The following is a 21,793-nucleotide window of genomic DNA, read 5'->3' as shown; positions in this document are numbered from 1 at the left end:
TCCCACATGTTTCTATTAAGTTTCCCTGTAAATGTGTATCAGAGCTGGTCTCCGTTGCTGACAACCAAGGAATCCTAACTGAATTCTCACTCCAACCTTCCTTCCATGATTTTGTTACTGTTTCATATCCTGCTCACTGCAACAAGAACCATAACTTATTAGGCCAGTATAAATTCTATTTTATTATCATTTTAAATGTCATTAAACTAACAACTCAGTATCTAAAAATGTAACATAAAAGCTCTATGATGTATAACATATTCAGTTGGTACAAAAGTAATTGCAGTTTTGCACCAACTTAATAAAGTCTTAAATTCTCCGTTGGCACAACACAGATCTATGGAGGCTGTACCAGTTTGATGGAGACTACTCTCCTCAAGCATCACTCACCCCAAGTAAGAGGTGCCTCTTTCTTTCAGAATACAATTAACAGAAATCAATCTTTTTTCTGAGTTTCATTTCCAACTCTACCTGTGTCTTGGCACACCAAACACTGAAAGCAACTTTGCCTCCTGTTAATATTCTGACTTAAGGATTTTACAAAGGTGACAGAGGTCTCAGGAGGGTCTAATTTTATCAACTTAAAAAAAAAAAAAACCTCTAGACACAAGCTTAACAGAAGAACAGTATTACAATTTCATGTCTCACCTTCCATTTCTTCTAAACAGGAAAAGTGATTACAGAAGTTCTGTAAGTGATGGGATTGCATCTAAGCCTGGCAAAGCATATGGGTTAAAGTTTATTTACCTGAAAAAAAAAACCCACCAAAAACCTTTTAGAGATCAAAACTATTGTGGCAAATGGAAAGTAGGTTTGTAATAGTTATGTTAAAAACTACAAGCTTTGGACTTGGTGATTTGATAGTTCTGCAACTCAGAATGGAAAATAAGCATTGCTTTTGCAAACACTCAGGGAAAGATGTGTAATGGAGCACATGGACTATTTGAGGGGATGTGCTAAGGCTCCTGTGAATAATCAGCTTATCATTGTAGCTCTTGAGTGAAGGGAACTAAATTCTTTAACATTCATTTAAGTATTTTTTTCTCCTATGACCTTTAAGAGGTAGAAAGCTGATGAGATGAGTAGACTTTTAAAAATCCCAGGGTGATTTTCTTAGGATGAAAGCTTTGCCTGTTTTCCCTGGTTCTAATGTCAGTTTCTTCCCTCCTTGCTAGGAAGAGAACCTAGGGAGAGAATCTAGTTCATTCTCCATCACAGTGTTACATCCCAGATGATAAAAAAAAAAAAAACCCACATGTGTGCTACCACTCACAGCTGCAGCCAGCATCTGTGACCTTCTAAAGGCCAGGATCCTTCTGATGTCTCAGTTTGTACAAAGCAAGGATAAGATATCCTCTAGGGATAACAAGGTCACATTCATGGGCATAACTCTGAAGCCAGCTACAGCTAGAAAACTCAAGATAACCGCACCAGTGAGAACCACAGAAGCCTACCTTGACCACAGTATCAACTTCAGAAAGAATCTGGAGGGATGGAAAGTGCTAGTAACAGGAGAATCAAATTAAAATGTACCTCTGTAATAGGTGTGAAATACTTGGTTCCCAAGGCGTCCTTCCCAATGCAAGGTGATGTCAACTTCGGGGCACTAACCCTCCCTATCTGCCAGGAACCTGAGCCAAGGGTTCCTCTGGTCCACACTGCACTTCCTCATCTGAGGCCAGGGAGTATCCAGACAGCTAAAATAGCTGATCTATTCATGTTCACTCGGCCCAGTTTTGCCAGAAACCAATTGGAAAGCATAATCATCTAGAAGAGTTTGCTAGACCACTCTTTTAAAAAGAGAAAAAAAAACCCGAAGCCACCCAAATCCTATGCAGTGTCTGATCCTGGCAGGGCTCCCGGATCTGCCTCCTGAATGCCAGGTTTCCCTCCTGCTGCTGCTTCCGCTCTGGCTTGGCAAAGGGGAATATAGGCTTTTGGCAAATATGCGTTCTAGTTCCCTGAACACAAATAACAGAGAGAAAGACAGACAAGGAAAGAAAAGGAAAGGAAAAGAAGAGAAGGAAGTGAAAAAGGCAGAATGTAATCCCACATCTCAGCTAAGATTTATTTTGCCAACCAAAAGAAGGGAAGGTGAAGGAGGGAGGAGGAGAATAGAGTTGAGAGAAGGAGAAAACAGGAGGGGAGGAGGAGAGATGCCGGGTGGGGTGGGAAGAAAAAGGGAGGAGAGAGAAGACAAAGAAAAGAAGAAAAGGGAAGAGGAGAAAAGGGCAGGAAGAAAAAAGGAGAGTTTGAAGAGTAAAGCAAATTTCATGTCTTTTCCGCCTAACAATCGACATTGTTCGAGATTTGCTTAGAGATGACAGTTGTGTGGTTTATTTTTATTTGGAAGGGTTTACTTTCATTCCTGGAGATGGACCTCTGAGAAGGGTATACCAACGATTCAGCCTCCCTTAGAACATGAGTAAGGTACACCAGTGATTCGGCCTCCCTTAAAACAAGCTCTTCCTTCTAATTCTAGCACAGGCCAAGCTTTAGGCAAAGAAACCACCCACTTCCTGTCTAGATCCAGGCGGCAGTCCCAGGTCAGCAGAGCACAGGCTCTCTCTCAGCCACCCTCTCAGTTTATACAAAGCGAACTGACCAGCAGAAGGAAGTCCCTAGGTGCACAGAAAGTTCTCTGCCTTCAAGAGGGGGACCTTCCTGCCGAGAAAAGCGATCTTACTGTTTTCCCAAGCATTTGTCTCCCCTTAATAAATAATGATATGAGGCCTTTGGGGGGAAAAGGGAGAGAATTGCCAATGGGAAATTTAATTTGCTGCAATCAACCCCTCTTAGCATTCAGAGTCACAGAGTATAGGTAAAAGAATTAATCTCTACTAGAAAGAATTGCCTCTTCAGTGTTATGAATCTAATCACTTAGGAGGCTGAGTCGGCATTTTGAGTTTAGACAGAGCTCTCAGTAATAAAAGCCACAAGATCAGGTTTCAAATGTGACCTGAGTGGCAAACTCCATTGAATTTGGAGGCCTGCAAACTATAAAGGACACAGAATGCAAAAAGAGGTGCTACGCCTCTTCAGACACCTCCATGCTGGAAACGTTTAGGGGATAAATAAGTAATTGCAGTCTTTCTGGGCTGCCCATGTGATTCCCGATTCCATTCTCCAGGATGGAGTGTCAGGCCTGCCAATCAACTCTGGTTTCCCCATCATACTTGGGAGATGTGTTTGCTCTGTGCACGTTGTTTTATAATCCTCAGAGGTGGAATTTCATAGTCCAGCAATGCTTTTGCCTTTGACATTCTCCTAAGCAGGATTTATTGCTTCCAAGACAGATGTGACTTGAATCGATTATGCCTTTTAAGCAGTCACTCTCAGGCAGCCTCCGGGTTCTGTGGAACACTTTTTGCCTGACTTCATTCGACTTGTAAGCTGATGTCAGAGTGTTTCATCATAATCTAATACTATTAAGGGCCCTGTGGGTATGGAACTGAGAGGGCTATTATACCCACCAAGTTCAAGGATGTGGTTACTACCCTTGCAAGGCCTACATCCTACAACACAGAAACCTAAGAGATGTCTATTAATATCATAACATGCAGACCGAACAAAAGGAATACCAGATAAGTTATACGTACATTCTATCAGCCCGCCACTGTTGATGAACTTAGTGTATGAAAATAAGTACATTCATTTTTCTTTGGAATTGAGGTGAGAAGCAGTGTTAAAGCATGGCTGGAAAGTAAGTGAATTTGCCCCCAAAATGCCCAACAAAGATTCTTTTTTTAAAAAAAAAAATGACATATTTTTAGATGTCTACTTCCAAACTCAAAATCACATACTATCCCTGGCCATCCCCAAAACGTTGGAATCCCATGGCATTTTATAAGCTTGGCAACACTCATCTGAGACAGTAGGAGGATGGGGGACTGGGGGTTTCAGGTGACGTGATCCTGATTGACTTCAGCAAGGAACATAGGATCATAACCAAAATGGTGTTTCAAAAAGTTCGCAGTTTTGGAAGAAAAGCCATCAGAGTGGTGTACTAAACTAATCACAACCCACTTCATCCTTTGTTAATTTAAAAGACAGAAACGAGGAATCTTGGAATGTTAGGAAGCAAAAAACAAACAATCGGGTTTCCACATGACGTTCCTACCTGACTTAAGCAGATACCCACCTTCAGGAAAGAGGAAGAAGACCTAACCCACCTTTCTTTCAGTATATGACTTAGGAGAATAGCCACCATACTCCGCTCCATTTTATCTGGCCATTTAGGGGAGAACGTTCTAGCAGTCATCAATTTGGGATCAGGAGAGAATATAAGAAAGCATTCCTACACAGTGATCACATGATAGGGGATATTTTAATCTCATTAAATAAAAAAGGGAAAAATCATTGTTAACACCACTAAGGATGAAGGGTTTCTAATGAATTAGGCATTTGGTGGGAGAAAACATTTCTGGAAGTAATATGAAACATTTTTAAAATCCAGTTCTAGGCACGAGTAAGCTCAGACGTGAAGAAGAGGAAAAATATAAATGGTTTTTTAGTACCTTAGATTTTGCAAACTGGAGTTTACACAATGCCTTTAGGGATTCATTTAGGCAGTTCCCTTGGCTGGGGCGCTGGCTTACAGGATTGGGAGCAGGCATTTGGAGGAAAGCTAATCCTTTCAAGAACAATTTGCTCTCTTTTATTCAGTAAATTGTTCTAAATTTCCCTTTTTTCTGAGTTTCAAAATTGGCTGTCGGAGCTTCAGAATCCTTCCTTTTTCCACCAGACAGGCTGGGGGAGAGAGGAGAAGCTGAATGGGCTGTTTATAATGAAGGGGAGCAGGAGAACAGTGAATAGGAATGAAAGGCTTTGCATAATTCGGGCCATCTCAACAGAGGGCCTCAAAAATCCCATGGGGCAGCTTCAGACATTGACAGGTGAGACAGGCACAAAGGCACGGCCAGTTAAAGCCTTATTGGTACACCCAGGCTTTGGGATTGATTTTAAAAATAAAACATAAACCACCACTAGGGTTAGAAACAAAAGCAAAGAAACCACAGTTCAAAATCTCTGCTACAGAGCGGAATGCAAGAAACCACCAACCATTCTGACCTCACCACTGCTGAACAGAAAACAAGCTCGGGAAGAAAGCTCCAGGGCAAATGAACACGAATATCACCAAACCCACAGAACGTTTCCTGAAACATTTCCCGACACTGAAGAGGTGGGAATGACAATTAGATCTAGTTTAGTTTCGCTTCCCTAACATAAAAAACTACCAATTCTCTGAAAGCACCTGGTGTTTGTCTATCAACACATCTGAAGAGACCCACCAACAAAGCCAGAAGGAGTAGATAGATTACTTTTAAATATTTCTATAAAATAGTACACAACGAGAAACCTTGAAGAATAACATCTCGACAATAGCATACAATGAGCTAAATAACCTTCTGTAATAAATTCAGTGCTAGCAAAACCAGTGCTGATGCACTTACTGGGGGGTACAGCAAATGCACCAAAATATTCATTAGTTACTCCGTGATGCTGTTTGGGATAAGTATTTGCTCTGCTCCAAAGTCTTTGCCAGCTTTGATGCCTGCCAAGTTTGTATGTAAATGGATTTTCACTTTTCCAAAGCTAATGGGAGATCTGTTAAATTCTCAGAACAACAAATATACTGTTCTTAAGCTGTATAACTTTGACTTTTTAAAAAGCAATTTTAATACTAAATCCCAAATAAGATCTAATCAGAAATCCAATACTCAACATATCCAAATGTCTGTAATATCAGAAAAATGAACAGGTTTCAATAGGTGTGATAGTTGAAGATTTTTGGACAGCTTACGCCAAAAAGAAAAGAAGATTTCACCTTCTCCATAGAGAATTTATTTACTGATCTTTGTACCTGAGCATCCATCAAGAGGTGCCTCATCAGTATCATGGAACTCTTCAGAGTCTCCTTCTCAGTGGGTAGAAAAGGGTCTTTGTCCTCCTCCAGGGCCTTTGACTTGGTGACAATAAAATGGGAAATCTGGTCATTAAGGGTGTGCAATGATTGCACAGCTGTGGAAAGAAAGAGAAGGAAAAGTGGAGTCACAACTGGTAACTTGCAAAGAGAAATTGACTAGCAATTTTGAAGGGAAAAGTAAGGGTGTACATACAAGGTATAAGCCAGGCAGATATCAAGAACCCGGCACATCTATAAATTTCATCCACAAACGTGTTCAGCAACTAACGAATACTTACTGAACATCATTCAAATGCCAAGCCTATATAGCATGCTTGGGAGCAAAACCAGACATGGTACCTACCCACATGGAGCATCTAGTCCTCTTGGGGAAGCTTAAAAAAATCTAGGTGGCAAGTAGATATATGAATATGACTTTGTGCTAAGTATTTATAAACTGCAGAGATTAACAGGGCATGAGAGGACAACCCTAGACTAGATTTACATTTATGGTAATATAGTTGGCTATTGTACCTCTAAGCAGATGGCCTCTGTCATTAAAGTTTATGAAGGGACAGTGGCCATGTTTTCCAATCAGTGCCACATGTGAGCTGAAAGGATTATTATTTTTCTATAATTCCCATAGCACTTACCATCTGACATGTTACAGATTTTAAGATTTTACTTATTTATTATGCTTGTTGTCTCTTTCTCTATTTTCTCTACAATGGACTCGATCAGAGCAGAGAGGATTCTTTTAATCTCTTTGCTTACTGCCGTATCCCCAAAAACTAGAACAGCACCTAGCAAATAGCTTAATAAATATTGTTGAATTAATTCCTTACATCTCTGTGAATTAATATTTCTTTCCTTATAGAATTTCTATCATTTTCAGGTAAACCTATCCTTTCAAACCCCAAATAAGTAAATTCTAGGCATTCTCCATAAAGCCACTGCATTCACAACAATTACAAAAAGAAATGTAATTATGAAATTATGAATACAATAGAGTGACTTTGAAGATTTTTGGCTTTGGCCACGAGGGAGTGAGAGGGTCCAGATTATCTTCTTGCTGTAAATAACCATAAAACTGAGCACTATTTTAGAAACAACTATGTTTAGGCATTGAATAACAAGGGACCGTTATTCAATCTTGAGAAAATAGGAAAAAGCAAGTTGCGTCCTAACATCATGCATTCTGCAAGGAGAGAATTTCCAGACTCCAGCATAGAAAAGAGAAATCCAAAGAGAGCCCCACAATGTCACTGAAGTAAGTAGCTGGAGACCAGGAAGACTAAGTTAGCTAGGATTTCCAGGACAGAGTACTAAAAGAGCAGGGGGGCTACACCTAGATCTCCAAAGATCTGCAAAGGGGTTGCCTTTGAGTTGTTGGCTGAATATCAATCCTGTGTCTGGGCAAGATAAAACTCTACGTGACCAGGCAAGAAAAACTTGCAGGAGAGAAAAGTTACAGGGGAGCTATAGGCCAAATAATTCCAAGAGCTCACATGTCCGTAATTGTTGACATGCTCACCAGCCAAAGAGGAGGAATTTGGGTGGAATACAGGACACATTTATTAAAGACTCCAGAAGGGCTAGGCTTTAGAAATTAAGCAAAATGATTCCTAGAATAAAGGCTATTTCAGGCCCATCCAAAAAGAGCTTAAAAGTAAGCCTTGAAAGAGTTGAACCGATCTGCAAGTGACTAAAATACCTGCCAAAAAATTAGCATTTTTTACAGAAGTATAACAAAATCTAGTACCCCAAACTGTAAAATTCATAATGCTTAGTATTCCACAAAAAATTACCAGACATACAAAAAAGCAAGAAAATGTGACTAATAGCTTGGATAGAAATCAGTATACAGAAACAAACTCAGAAATAACAGAAGGGATAGTATTAGCAAACATGGCTATTCAGACAGCTACTAAAAATATGATTTGCTTGTTCAAGGTTGTAAAATAAAACATGAATATAATAAAGAGAAAAGGAGAACATTTAAAGCAGAACCAAATAGAACTTCCAGGGATGAAAAATGCAATATGTGAAATGGAATTCTCATTGGATGAAATTAATAGCAGATTAGACAATGCAGAAGAAAAGATCAGTGAACCTGAAATCATAGCAATAAAACTATCCAAAATAAATTAGTGACAATGTAAGGCTATAAAGCTAACATATATCTCATTGGAGTCTCATTGGCAGAGAAGACTCCAATTGGGGAGGATAGGGAAACAGAAACAGAGTCTGAAAAACTAAAATTACATTAGTCTTTCCTCATGCTGTCATGAAGAAATACCAGAGACTGGGTAATTTATAAAGGAAAGAGGTTTAATTGACTTATAGTTCTGCATAGCTGGGGAGGCCTCAGGAAACTTACAAGCATGGCCAAAAGCACCTCTTCACAGGGTGGCAGGAGAGATACTGAGTGCCAGCAGGGGAAATGCCAGGTGCTTATAAAACCATCAGATCTTCTGAGATTCACTCATTATCATGAGAATACCTGGAGGTAACCACCCCCATGATTAAATTATCACCACAGGGTCCCTCCAACGACACAGGGGGATTATGGGAACTACAATTCAAGATGAGATTTGGGTGAGGACACAGCCAAACCGTGTCAAAAATAAACATTTGTTTCCATATTTGATAAAAACTATAAACCTACAAGAATCTCAATAAACCTAAGCAGGATGAACACAAAGAAGGCTGCAACGAGGCATATTATAATCAAATTACTAAACACATACACACACACAGACACACACACAGTAAAAATTAGAAAATTTAAAAATCACCCAGAGAAAAAAGACATGTTACATTTAGAGACCAAAAACCGATGTCAGACTTCTCATCAGAATCTACACAAACCAGGAGATTAAAAAGTGACATTTCAAAAGTATTGAAAGCAAAATCTTGCCAACCGAAATTGCCAACATACAGTTCTATAACCAACAATATCTTTCAAAAATGAAGGTGACTTTTTCAGATAAACAAAAGCTGAGAAAACTCATCACCAGCAGATTTGCACTAAAAGAAATGTTAAAGAAATTTCTTGAGGCAGAAAGAAAATAACGTTAGGTAGAAACTTCTATTTACAAAAATGATAAAAGAATACTTGCAAAGGGAAATGTGTGAGTAGCATAAACATGTTTTCTTTCTCATCATTTAATTTATTTAAAAGGCAATTGGCGGTTTAAAGCAAAAACAATAATAATATCCAATAATACCCTGCAAGGTTGATAACATACATAGAGTAAAATATATGACAATAATAGCACAAAGAATAAGCAGGTGCCAATGGAAGCATATTGTTGTAAGGTTCAGTTTTTTTTTTTTTTTTTTTTTTTTGAGATGGAGTCTTGCTCTGTCAACCAGGCTGGAGTGCAGTGGCACGATCTTGACTTACTGAAAACTCTGCCTCCCAGGTTCAAGCGATCTTCTGCCTCAGCATCCCAAGTAGCTGAGACTACCGGCCTGCACCACAATATCCAGCTAATTTTTGTATTTTTAGTAGAGACAGGGTTTTGCCATATTGGCCAGTCTGGTCTCGAACTCCTGACCTCGTGATCCACCCATCTCAGCCTCCCAAAGTGGTGTGAGCCACCGCGCCTGGCCTAAGGTTTAGATCTTACATATAGTGTGGTATAATGTTATTTGAAAGTAGATACTGTTAAAGATGGATATTGCAAATCCTCAATCCCTAAGAACATTAAACAGTAAATAACAAATAGAAGATGGGTTCTGAATTGTGGAGAATCAAACTTGAAGGGCTGAGCATAGAGTAGCAACTATAGGACATACGGCAGGGAGAATATAGGATACGACATCACAGCAGTGCCCTGTTGCATGGGAAGACACTACAGTCCTTTCCTGGGCTAGAGAGGAGCTTGGCTAAAACAGAGAGGGATGGACTAGAAAGAATGTGGCCTGATTCTTGCTTACCCTGAATTCCCGTTCTCCCCTGGAGATGGTTAGAAACACCCAGGCAGATTTGGGGATCTGAAAACAGAAGTGCCCTAATGCCTCATACCCTGCCCTGGGCAGCTGGGGCAGCCAGGATTGGGGTGGAAATGGTTACCCCACAGCATTCTCAGTTATAGCGAATCTGAGATAGCTCTACTGCCCTACACTCTCATCACTCCACCTCCAGTCTTGCTTACTGTTGAGCAACGGGGGTTGATGATATCTCAACCTAGTCCAGAAATGGCCAGAGAGAGATTCATGGACAAGATACACATCCCAAGACAAGACAATATATAAGCCCCCTAAGAACCCAAAGAGAAGAGACTCAGACAGGGTAAGGGATGCAATTTGAATTTATTTGGTATTTACTCAGAAAATACACACTTTTAAACCAGAAGTTACTGAGTTACCCTAAGCGGAAATATGTGCTCCAGATCTAAATTAAGTTCCATCATACAAAGCCAACAACAACACCTGGCTTTTTAGCATTGTGACTATACATTTTAAACTTCTCTGTATATCCTCTGTATGTTAACTGCAAATAGGAAGGTTAGGACATGCTGAGCCATGAGGAGAAGAGTTGGCAAGGGCATCCAAATACCTACCCATGGTCTACGACCAATCTTTGCTCAATTTATGCCTCGTTTTTCTCTACCAGCCAGCCTTCTCTTCCCCAAACTCCCAATACACAGACTCAATGTTCTTAAGAATGAGCCTTCTTCCCACATCATTCTGAGAGTGCCCCTGTTCCCAAGTCCTTTGCTTATACATGCACAGACATTACTGTTAACGAAATCCCTTGTGCCAGCTCTTGGGAGAGAGGAGTTACTGTCCTTGCTTTTCAGTCCAAGTAGGCTAGTGGATTTGGGGTACTCAAAATGTATTTATTGCATCTTTTTTTTTTGGTATACGGTGCTCACACACAATACAACTCGTTCTATCCTTGTCCCAGAAAATTGAAGCTTAATCACCAAAAGTGCCCTAAGTTTCACTTTATTCTAAACACAAAAGACAAATTGAAGGAGTTAAGCACCTCCTCCTCTGCTCAAAGAATAGAGAAGTTCTGTCAGAGAACTTACCACATTGTATTGTAATTGCTTAAGAATCCATCCGTGGTAGATTGAATTATTGGTTCAAAAACTGCCCCTCTCTGAACCAGTGCCTATAGAGTCCTCCCTAGTGACCCTCCTGTGGGAGAAACATTCTTCCTGCCTTCACTGATGTTAGGCTTTGCCATATGACTTGTTTTGGCTACTTAAATGTGAGCAGACATGAGCTAGATCGTGTCCAAGCTGAATCTGTAAAAGCCCACCTGTGCAGAGTTGCTCTAAGAATTAGAGACAGATTGTATAAAGCACATATCACAGTGCCTACCACATAAGCATGGAAAAAAATGTTAAGTATTATGATTATCATTACAGTTTGTACCTCAAATCTTTAACATGCTGATATTAACTAATTGTTCTGTTATAACGAGGTTAGTTTTTAACTCCTAGTTATATAAATGGGCCAAAGATGGCCTCTGTGTATTGGCTCCTTGGTTATTTATTTCTTCTTTGAAGGCTCAGCCCTGCTAGCTCACAAGCTCACTAGAAACAAACTCAAATTTTTACACATCTAATTGCTTTACACATCGCTCAAATAAGCAGATGTTTAGCCATTTAGAGCCTGTCTGCCTTGTATAATCTGCAAAACTGCTCCCAACACCTGTTAGCCATAGATAGGCTAAGCCCTGAGCCATAGAGACCCCAAGCTGCTACCCTTCAATGCTTCCTGTCCTGGAGGCTCTCAGTGCTACTGAGCAACATCTCCTGGACACATAAGTTCCCTCTCTACTCTCCATCTCCCTGGGGTTGCCTTGCCCTCCTTCCCTTCTGAGTCTGGACTCCCTGAACCCCTAGACAGTCTCCCACTGTGAGGAACTTCCCTTCTTACAAACCTGTCAAAGCATTCCCCAATAAAGCTCGTGTGTGCTATCAGCACTTTCTCCCCAGCCGACCTCCCCATCCCACCCATTTTTCTATTCAATGTGTACCCCCAGTTACAACTTGTCCAGTGCTTCATACTCAATGAAAACATAATTAACGCATGTTGAATATGTGGAAGTAATGGCATTGAAGAGGAATGCCCTTCCCCACTTGTTTCTATGTATAGATCAAACCTTTAAGGCTGATCAACCTGTGTTAGGCTTGTGTAATGGATATTCTATGTTTTTGTCTGGTTAGTATCTATTTCCCTCTTCTAATAAAAGAAGCTCTCATCTCCTTTTGTAGCAACACTCTTCCCATGTGTGGTTTATTTGGGGCTAATTCCACTCCCAAGTCGCAGAGGTGGGCACATGGTCCAGGCCTGGCCAATCCAAGCGTTTCATCTATTTGGCGACAGTGGTTGGTTCAGCACAGGACATGTGAACCAAATGCAGGCAAACAGATATAATCTAGGGACTATTTGACAGAACGATTGAGAAAGAGACAGACTCCTCAAGTGGGAACTACAAAGCCCACCAGCTCTCTACATTTATAACAGTTTACCAACTCCAACTGAAAAAGAAAGGCTGGCTATCTCTCTCTCAATAGTTCCAGCAAATAGTCCTGGGGTTAAATCTGCTTGGCTGTGTGGCCTCTTTTTCAATTGGGATTGGTAAACTGGTAGAACCGTGGAGCAGCTGGTGGGCTTTATAGTCATTACTTGAGGAACTCCTGCCTGAGAATAAAACCAATTGAGTAAGTGGAGCTAAGTGGAGCTGAGAGATTGGGAAAGTGGTCCTTGAAGACATCATTGCAGTCCAGGATTTAGCCACAGACGTCTCAGTTAAGTAGGTCGGTAAATGCCCTTTTCTTTAGCCTGTCTGAGTTAGGTTTCTATCATTTGCAGTCAGGATGTCCTGATTACGATAAAGATGCCTGTACATTTTCTTCACTGCAATAGTTATTGGTGTGGTTATTTCTTGAATGTCTACCTTCCTATGTTGTACATTAAGGATAATTGTAAATTTTTTGCTACTCCTCCCTTTGAGAATTAGGGTCGAAATTCCCTCCTCATGAATCTGGCTGGCCTTACAGACAAGGTTGTCCCATGGTAAGTGGCAGAAGTGGTGCTTTGGGATTTCTAAGGCTAGGTCATAAGAGGCCTTGCAGCTTCTGCCCATGACTCCTGGAATGCTCCTTCTTGGAGAAGCTGCCATATAAGAAGTCTGAGGAACCTGAGACCACCATACGTGGAGGAAGCCCACACTCACACACAGCATGGAGAAGGAGATGCCTAGCCATCCTCAGCGTTCTAACTATCCAGCCCAGGTGACAGATACATGAGTGAAAAAGCCATCTTGAATATTCCAGTCCCAGAAGTGCAATAGAAAGAAGGGCCAAGGTGTCCAACCATCTGCCATCACCAAGGTCCTCACCATGGCACCAGCCATCTCAGTGGTTCAAGTCATCCCAGATGAGGCCACAGCTACTATGGAGCACGGCTGAGCTCCTCCCTGTGCAACATGCAAATTTCTGGCCCACAAATCTGAGAGCATAATAAGATATTGATTTGCATTGCTTAGTTTTGGGGTGGTTTGTTACATAGCAATAGATAACAGAAGAGATAACTGTTATCACCCTCATGCAACAGACTTTTTAAATTCCATGAGGTCACCAACATTATTTTTTCAGTTAATCACTATATCCTCGGATTTAAGCATAGGACCTGGTACATAATAGTGCTTGAACAAATAAATATTTGTCCAAAAGGGTAAAAACACCAACCAATCGAAGAAGTGAAGGAAAAAGCCAACTCTACTCACTTTATCCTGTCCCCTTGCCCCATCATCCTAGAATCAGGTGGTATGCACATTCTTCTCCATTGGGCCTACACACATTTAAACTAAATACTGCTGTTTTTAAAATGTATGATGGATTACAAAATGAAGAACCATATATATGTTTTCTTACCTGCCTGAGTTTAAGAAATCGAGTCATAAAAACCAGTTTATTTGGTTGGTTGTTTTGAATGTAAAATGATGTTCAATTTCTTTCAGGTTATTTTGGTCTACAAATTTAAAGAAACGTGTATTTCTGTAGTAGGCTTATTTATATAAGTGCTCATTTCAATTTCACTGTACATTAATGAGTATTAATTTAGGTTACAGATAGGAATGGCACATTCATGAGTTGGCAGAGAAAAAAATGACATGTTTCGACATTTTGTGTCATTAGCAAACATAGAAGGTACACGTAAAACTTCTTAATGTTTTCAGAAGAGAAATAACAGCTTACCATACTTTGCTTCTGTTTTATGGATTGGATGAAGTATGGAACATGAAATAACAATAATATGACCCTAAACTCTCATTTTATGCAGACGAGTCCAGATGTCACTGAGATGGGCTATTATATGTTTTTATAGAAAAATATACCAGATGAATCATATCATGGGGCACAGCCTTGCCACAGGAAGCTCCATGGATTTTATGATCTTGTAATTTATATGGTCCATAGATATGAACTAATGATCAAATTTATCTCCGCATGTTAAACAACCTTTGCTTTCGTGGATCTCAAATTCTATGATGTATTTTGCATTAAAATGCTCACAAGTTTCCAGTTCTTGCTTTAATATGGTCTCATTAAATAAATGAAGCCTAAATAATTCAGATTTTCCCCCATTGTTATAATAAAACTCATCCTATAAGTCAAAAGTTGATGCTGGAGGCAAGGATGTGGAGAAATGGGAAGCCTTACAGGTTGCTGGTGGGAATATAAAATAGTGCAGCCACTGTGGAAAACAGTTTGGCAGTTCCTCAAAACGTTGAATACAGAATGTCCTTATGAGCCAGGAATTTACTCTTAGGCACATAAGCAAAATAATTGAAAACAAGTGTCCTAGCAAACACCCTCTCATGAGTATTCACAACAGCGCCATTCATAGCAGCCCAAGGTGGAAAAAACCCAAATGTCCATCAACTGACAGATGGACAAAGAAAATGTGGTATATCCATACAGTGGAATCATATTCAGCTATACAATAGGAATGAAGTACCGATATGTGCTCGAATGCAGATGAACCTAGAAAACATTATGCTAACTGAAAGCCAGTCACAAAAGGCCACACATTGTAATTCCAGTTTTAAGAAACTTACAGAGGGCCAGGCGTGGTGGCTCACACCTATAATCCCAGCACTTTGGGAGGCTGAGGCAGGCAGATCATGAGGTCAGGAGTTCGAGACTAGCCTGGCCAACATGGTGAAACCCAATCTCTACTGAAAATAGAAAAATTAGCTGGACGCGGTGGTGGGTGCCTGTAATCCCAGCTACTCAGGAGGCTGAGGCAGGAGAATCACTTGAACCCAGGAGGCGAAGTTTGCAGTGAGCTGAGATTGCACCATTGCACTCCAGCCTGGGTTACAGAGTGAGACTCTGTCTCAAAAAAAAAAAAAAAAATACCGTATAGAATAGGCAAATCCATAGAAGCAGAATAGAAGCAGAATGCAGAATTAACTGCTTAATGAGTACAGCGTTTCCTTTTGTGGAGATAAAAAGGTTCTGGAACTAGATAGTGGTAATGGTTATATAACATTGTGAAGGTACTAAATACCACTGAATTATACACTTGAAAGTAGTTAAAATGGTAAATTTCATGCTATGTGCATTTTACTGCAATTTTTTTTAAGTTGGTACTGAAACATCCTCCCAGAGTCAGACACTGGAGTGGTCTCTGGTATGTAAGGATGGCACTGCTCACCTCATAACTGGAATTTGTCTTCTGGTGGAACCTGCTCAGAGCCAGACCCATTTTTTTTTTTTTACCTTGGCCCAGTGAAAAAGTCATAACTTACAAGACTAGTCAGGTTTAAAAGTAGGTAACGAAACAAACCCTTAGAACCATGGATTCAAAATCAATTTATCACCCTTTTAAATTGACAGATTTGCAAAAGAACTGGAGTTACATTGGGAACAAAGGCACCATGTGTGGCTGTAAGTCCCAGCCAGGTGGTGCCTGAATTGGGTGCCTCAATTCTGATTGAGCCTGTGGAGTTTGAGAGCTGATGAACTACAAAGCCAGGAGGAGCCAGAGCAAGTCGTGAGGAGGGCATGTGGTTCAGATCCACACCTTGGAGGATCAATGTGTCTCCATATTTAGAAAGCCAAGTCCATGTTCAGAAAGAAGCTTGGGGGAGGTCCAGCTTGCCACAGTCTGTGGAAGAGAGCGTAGCGTGCCTTTTTAAGATATGTGGCTAAGGGCATGGGTTTTGGAGTCAGATTTCCTGAGTTCAAACCCTTCCTCCATCTGCTGCTAGCTGTGTCAACTTGGGAAGTGACTTCATCTTACCCAAGATCACTTTTCTCTCTGCCACATGGATTCAAAGCTATATTTACTTGATAGTAATGATTTAACCTAAGTAATGTAACTGAAGTACTTAGAACAGTGCCTGGCCCAGAGGTACTCAGTGATGATACCCAGGTATCATCATGTCGATCATTACTTATGGCCACTGCATAATTCCCATGAGCCTCCAGCAGGCCTCATTATGACACAACTGCCAGGGTGATTTGGCTGCAGGGGACAGCTCTCGGGGATCGACACCCTAGGTAGCATTGGTGACTCACTGGGAATCAGTCGCTGCCTTTTCTCACAGCCCTGTGTGTGCTCAGCCCAACACAGCACCCTCTTCACTCCAGTTGATTGGGCACCGCCAAACTCTTTGGAGGTAGGAAATAGGAGCTGAGGCACCCAGTGAGGCTAATCAGCTGGACATACTACATGGAAACTCTGCCAGAAGGGGCCGCCACTTTCTAGTGAGCAGTCTGGATGTGGGAAAGACAGCTGGAGAGACGAGAGAAGAGAAGGGAAGGAAGGGGAATGTGGGGAGAGGGAAAGAGGAGAGAGAGAATGACGTGGTAAGGACCCAGAGAGCAAAACACAGAGCAGAGACAGGGCCTCTTTCTTTCTTGTCCTTGGTTTCCACCCACCCTGAGACTCAGCTGTCTCCTGCCACGACCCCTTGTGATAAATTCCCTTCTTCTCCTTAAGCCAGCTTCATTTGATTTCTGTTACCTATACCAAGTAACCCCCACTTAATACAACTCCCACAGCTGATGTTTTCTACTACTTATGACAAACGCCTTCTATTTCTTGAGACTCCCAGACTGCAGAGGAACTTGCTCAGAGGGCGGTGATGGTAACAACATCAACACCACCACTACTAATGGCAGCTGTTATTTATTAAGCACTTACTGAGTACCAAGCACCATGCAGAACGCCCTGCACGCATCACTGCATTTCCTCGTCACACAGCCCAGGTTTAGGTACTACTGGCTCTGTCCATCCGTTGAGGAAACAGAGTCTCAGTGGTTTCAGGAACTTAGCCATAGCCACACAGCCTTGTAGCTGTGAAGGGCTCCATGCCCCTCCAGTTCTCCCTGCTGCAACTGAACAGATGCTTCTAACTGGGCCGAAGAATATGACGATGCATTGATTGCTACACCAATTCTCTGAATCTAAGATGCCAATAGTTTTGTACTCAAGTCACACAGTCCTATGGCCTGTAACAGGTAGCATCATCTCCATCCACTATGGCCATGAGGAAGCTGGCTGCTTGTCAATCCCACCACCTCCTTCTAAGTCAGCAAAAAAAGCCACCACTAATGGAACACAGCCCTGAGCACCATCCTGCAACTGAAGAGCAGAGAAGTGTCAGTTTACACAGAGATAATAAACACTTTCACTTTCAGCATCTCCCTCTGCGCATCCCAGAACTCCATAAAGAACTCCGCACCACTCTGCATTCCTGCCTAGATGGGATCTCACCATGCCTTGCTCCATGAGCGTTCCAAGCACCTTCACTTTTCGTTATTTTTAGGTTCCCAGCGTTACCAAGGCCAACTCCACTTTGACCCAACAGAAGCTGCAAGAAAATACACTACAATAAAGTCACCCCGTGAGAAGCGGATTCTGACAAAATCATGCAGCCAGCAACTTGCCTGGGCATAATACACAAATTTTCATTTGAATGTTGTTGTCCGGTAAAGACTGCGACAAGGAAAGGGGCTTTGGCTCGAGGAAGGGGATGCAGCGCCAAGGACGTGTCAACCTTATGGTGACGGAAGATTGAATCGTGTAACTGCGGCCCTGATGGGACGTGCTTGCCATTGGAAGCACTAACTTGACTCCTGGAACAAATTAATTTCCAGAAAGGCTGAGAGGCCGTGGCGTTTGGCGGTTGAGTGCCATTCAGACCTGAGAGGCATCCTGTTGCTGGGTCGTTTGGCCCACAGTTTTTTCTGGACTTTTCCTCTTGTGCCGCTGTTGCAGCCTTTATCTCCACCCAAGACCTTTCACTTCCTTGTTCCCTGCCCTTCCTAACTTCTCTAAACTCCATTTTTCAGGTATTCTCAGATTCCATCCTTGTGTTTTTTTTCTTTTTTGAGACCGAGTTTTGCTCTTTCACCCAGGCTGGAGTGAAGTGGTGTGATCCTAGCTCACTGCAACCTCCACCCTCAGGGTTCAAGCAGTTCTCCTGCCTCAGCCTCTCAAGTAGCTGGGATTATAGGCGCCTGCCACTACACCTGGCTAAATTTTGTATTTTTAGTAGAGACAGGGTTTCCCCATGTTAGCCAGGCTGGTCTCGAACTCCTGACAGGTGATCCACCTGCCTCGGCCTCCTAAAGTGCTGGGATTACAGGCGTGAGCCACTGCACCCGGCCTCCCTCCTTGTACTTAGCGCACAGGGCTCAGCCTTGATTTTTACGTTAGACTACTGGTAACCCACGCCAGACAGAGATGCCTATGCTCTCCCCCAGTGACCTTCAGAGGCTCAGGATGTTGAGGGGAAGCCATTCTCTCTAGGATGAAACAAAACACAGTGAAATATGGGATGGAATGCAAAATGCTCATGAAATTTTAAGATTAAATGCACATTTTCAAAGAAGATACCCACTCTGTCCCCTGACCTTGACGATATGGGTCCAATTCCCCTTCCTTTCCATTAGCTGTCTTTTGATGGCACAGCTTGAGATTTGAACCTTGATCCCCCTAGAACATCTTGGCTATCTCATGCACCTTACAGCAGACTGTCGCCCTTCAGCTCTACATACAGAGTTAGGGGATATTTGCAACTTTCTTCACATCCTTACTGAGTCTGTAAAAGCTCAAACCTCACTCATTGACCTAGAGAAGAATGAGTAGTCTGAATTTTTAAAAATCTACATGAATGAAATTTGAAAAGTGAGTATGTTTCCAAGTATGTAAAAGCAGAAATAATCAAATGTAAGTGAATAAAACCAGAGGACCTGCTTTTCATATAGATAATACTTACAATTAGTATGTCCATTGTACTTAAGTATAACTAAAATGCCCAAGCATGTTTAAAAAGTCAACATTTGTTGCAATATGAATATAGTACAAATTTACCAAAACCCTTGTATCAACAACTTTTATTTACTCATAGCAACACTTACAGTAGTACCAGATTCATAACAAAAGCAGCAAAACAGCTCTAGCTTATAGAACATTTGCTGTGTTCCAGGATCCGTGCTTATTTTGTGTAATGTAATGGTCCTTATAAAAACAGTCCAGTGATGGTGATCTGATCACCCGCATTTCACAGATGAGGAACTTGAGGACAGAGACATGACGGGCCCAAGGTCACACAGGCAATCAATGGCAGACCCGGCGTTCAAACTGAGTTTTGCCCAGCTACGGCCCTTGACCACATGAATCACTGCTGACCTCATGTTAAATCTTTTTAATTTACTTTTGAGATGCTAAGCGGCCCCTTTTTGGCCTTCTGCATATTCCACACTGCTGCCAGCTCTTTGTATGACTGTTAGAGAATCTGCTGGAAAGCACTCAGTACCCTAAAACAAGACAATAGTTACCACCCATGAAGCCCTTGTGTGGCCGTCACAGGACTGGACTCTATGTAGCACCAACTGTTTGCCTGATCTACATGCAGCGCCTCTGTCAAAGAGTTTGCCCCAAGACATGAAGCTCGTCAGAGCCGAAGACCTGAAGCAGCTGCCAAAGGAGCAGTTCTTGTTCAGGAGTGAGAAGGAGGACAAGAAGAACCGCTCCAAGTCTGAGGGTGCTGATGACAACAGACTGTTCTTTTCTTCTCAGAAAGCGTCTAAGGGGAACCCACCCTGAACAGCTTCCTTTGCTTTGGGAGGCAGCAAATCTTCAACACCTGGTGTCAATGGGCTGTTGACATTTTATTATGCAAGACCAGATGCAGCCTTGTGGAGCTCAGGGACACAATCTGCATGCAAATGAGAATTAGAAGCGCTCAGAGACCTGGGTGAGCCACGGACAGGAGGCTCATTGCCAGCAGTTCAAGCCGAGGTGAAGACCCCAAACCTGGAGAAGGACGCTGCATTTTAAATAGATCCTTGCAATTCCTGCTTTTAACAGGAAGAAACGGGGCTGTGGCAGGGAGTGGAGTAGAAACACAGTGAATGGGAAACCGGGCTCTCTGTGGGAAGGACCGGCCTGCTGCCCCATATCTGACCTATGAGAGCATGACACAGGGATGAGGGCCCACTGAGAAATACAAGCCTCCTGATGTCCCAAGGAGGCAGAAAGTTGAAAACCACAGCACGCATTTTGGGCCTATCAGAAATACATAAAACTAGCTATGTACACATAACACACAATTCTGGTCCTATTTGTTCTGTGACAAATTAAAAATTGCACAGCTGTCATCACCACAGAAAATTTAAAAGAGGAAAAATGATGATCCTTTTGCTATAATTTAACATATAATAATGCTGCAATTGAATTGTCTCATAGAAAGGCAAACATCCCAATAAAAAGGATCCACAGCTTTCCATGCCAGTATTTTATTTTACCCAGAGCTACTTCTCCCCCAAATTAAAATGAACACGCTTAGAAGTGACATAAATCCCAACAATGAGTCTACCTCCTTTAAGAGGAAACTCACATTGCAGAAATAGAGTACCACTTTTGAGGCTAAATTTAAACACACACACACACACACACACACACACACACACACAAACACATACACACAGCCATAGTGTTTTCTCTCTTGAAATACTCACTTGGAGGGAAGTTGGCCACCATGTCATGAGGATATTCAAACGTATGAAGAACTGAGGTCTTGTGCCAACAGTCAGCATGAACCTACCAGCCATGTGAATGTGCCATCTAAAAGCATATCTTCTAGCCACAGATGAATGTGCCCTCAGATGAATGTGCCTACGGTGACAATGTGACTATACTCACCTGAGAAACCCTAAACTTGCAGGATTTGGCCAGGCCACTCTTAATTTCCAAACTCACAGAAACTATAAGATAATAAAGGTTATTGCTGTTTTAACCCACAGGCATTTGGGGGTAATTTATGAGTCAGTAATAGATAACTAATACAGATTTTTATACCTGGAAATAAAGTTCTGCCATAACAAAAAACACTAAAAATTTGGGTGGCTTTTCAACGGAGCAGTGGGCAGAAGCTGGAGTGTGCTGGAGAAGAGTTTCAGTGAAATCCTAAAGTGCCCTCAAAAGATGGCCAGCAGAATCCTGTTGGCCCTCATGGAGGCTGTTGGTGAGGGCATAAGGAAAACTGAGGAAAATATGATTGTCAAGTGGAGGACAGGAGGTCCTTGCTATGTAACAGCAGAATTTAACGATACTATTGCCTGTGGTGTTGCAGAAAGTAGAAAATATATCAAAGGAGCTGGATGATCTGTTAAAGGAGGTAGGCATGTGCAGGGCAGGAGAGGGCCTCCACCCAGGAATGTCAGGCAACCATCAGGTGATGGTGAGGTGGTTGTTAAACTGTCTCGCTATAATTAATTGTTCACAGCTGGCACTAGGGCTCGGCATCTCCCAATACATAGAAAACATCTGAAGTTGGTGATCGGTAGCTTTCAAATGAAATCTCAGGGGCTGGGCAAGTAGGCTCAAGGATGCACA

General features: G+C 41.8%; 1 protein-coding gene across 1 annotated transcript in view; it reads right to left on the bottom strand.

The window, feature by feature from the left end:
* The window catches only part of KAZN (kazrin, periplakin interacting protein), a 1,270,084-nt gene that overhangs the window by 971,793 nt on the left and 276,498 nt on the right, over positions 1-21,793 (bottom strand). Inside the window, exon 2 of the mRNA XM_064363326.1 lies at positions 5,864-6,021. Coding sequence (XP_064219396.1) covers positions 5,864-6,021 — 158 coding nt within the window. The remainder of the gene's footprint in view (positions 1-5,863; positions 6,022-21,793) is intronic.

The sequence above is a fragment of the Aotus nancymaae genome, unplaced genomic scaffold (assembly GCF_030222135.1).
Source record: "Aotus nancymaae isolate 86718 unplaced genomic scaffold, 86718_ANA_hifiasm-v0.15.2.pri h1tg000053l, whole genome shotgun sequence".
In the NCBI taxonomy this organism is placed as follows: Eukaryota; Metazoa; Chordata; class Mammalia; order Primates; family Aotidae; genus Aotus; species Aotus nancymaae.
This window is presented reverse-complemented; position numbering and strand designations above follow the sequence as displayed.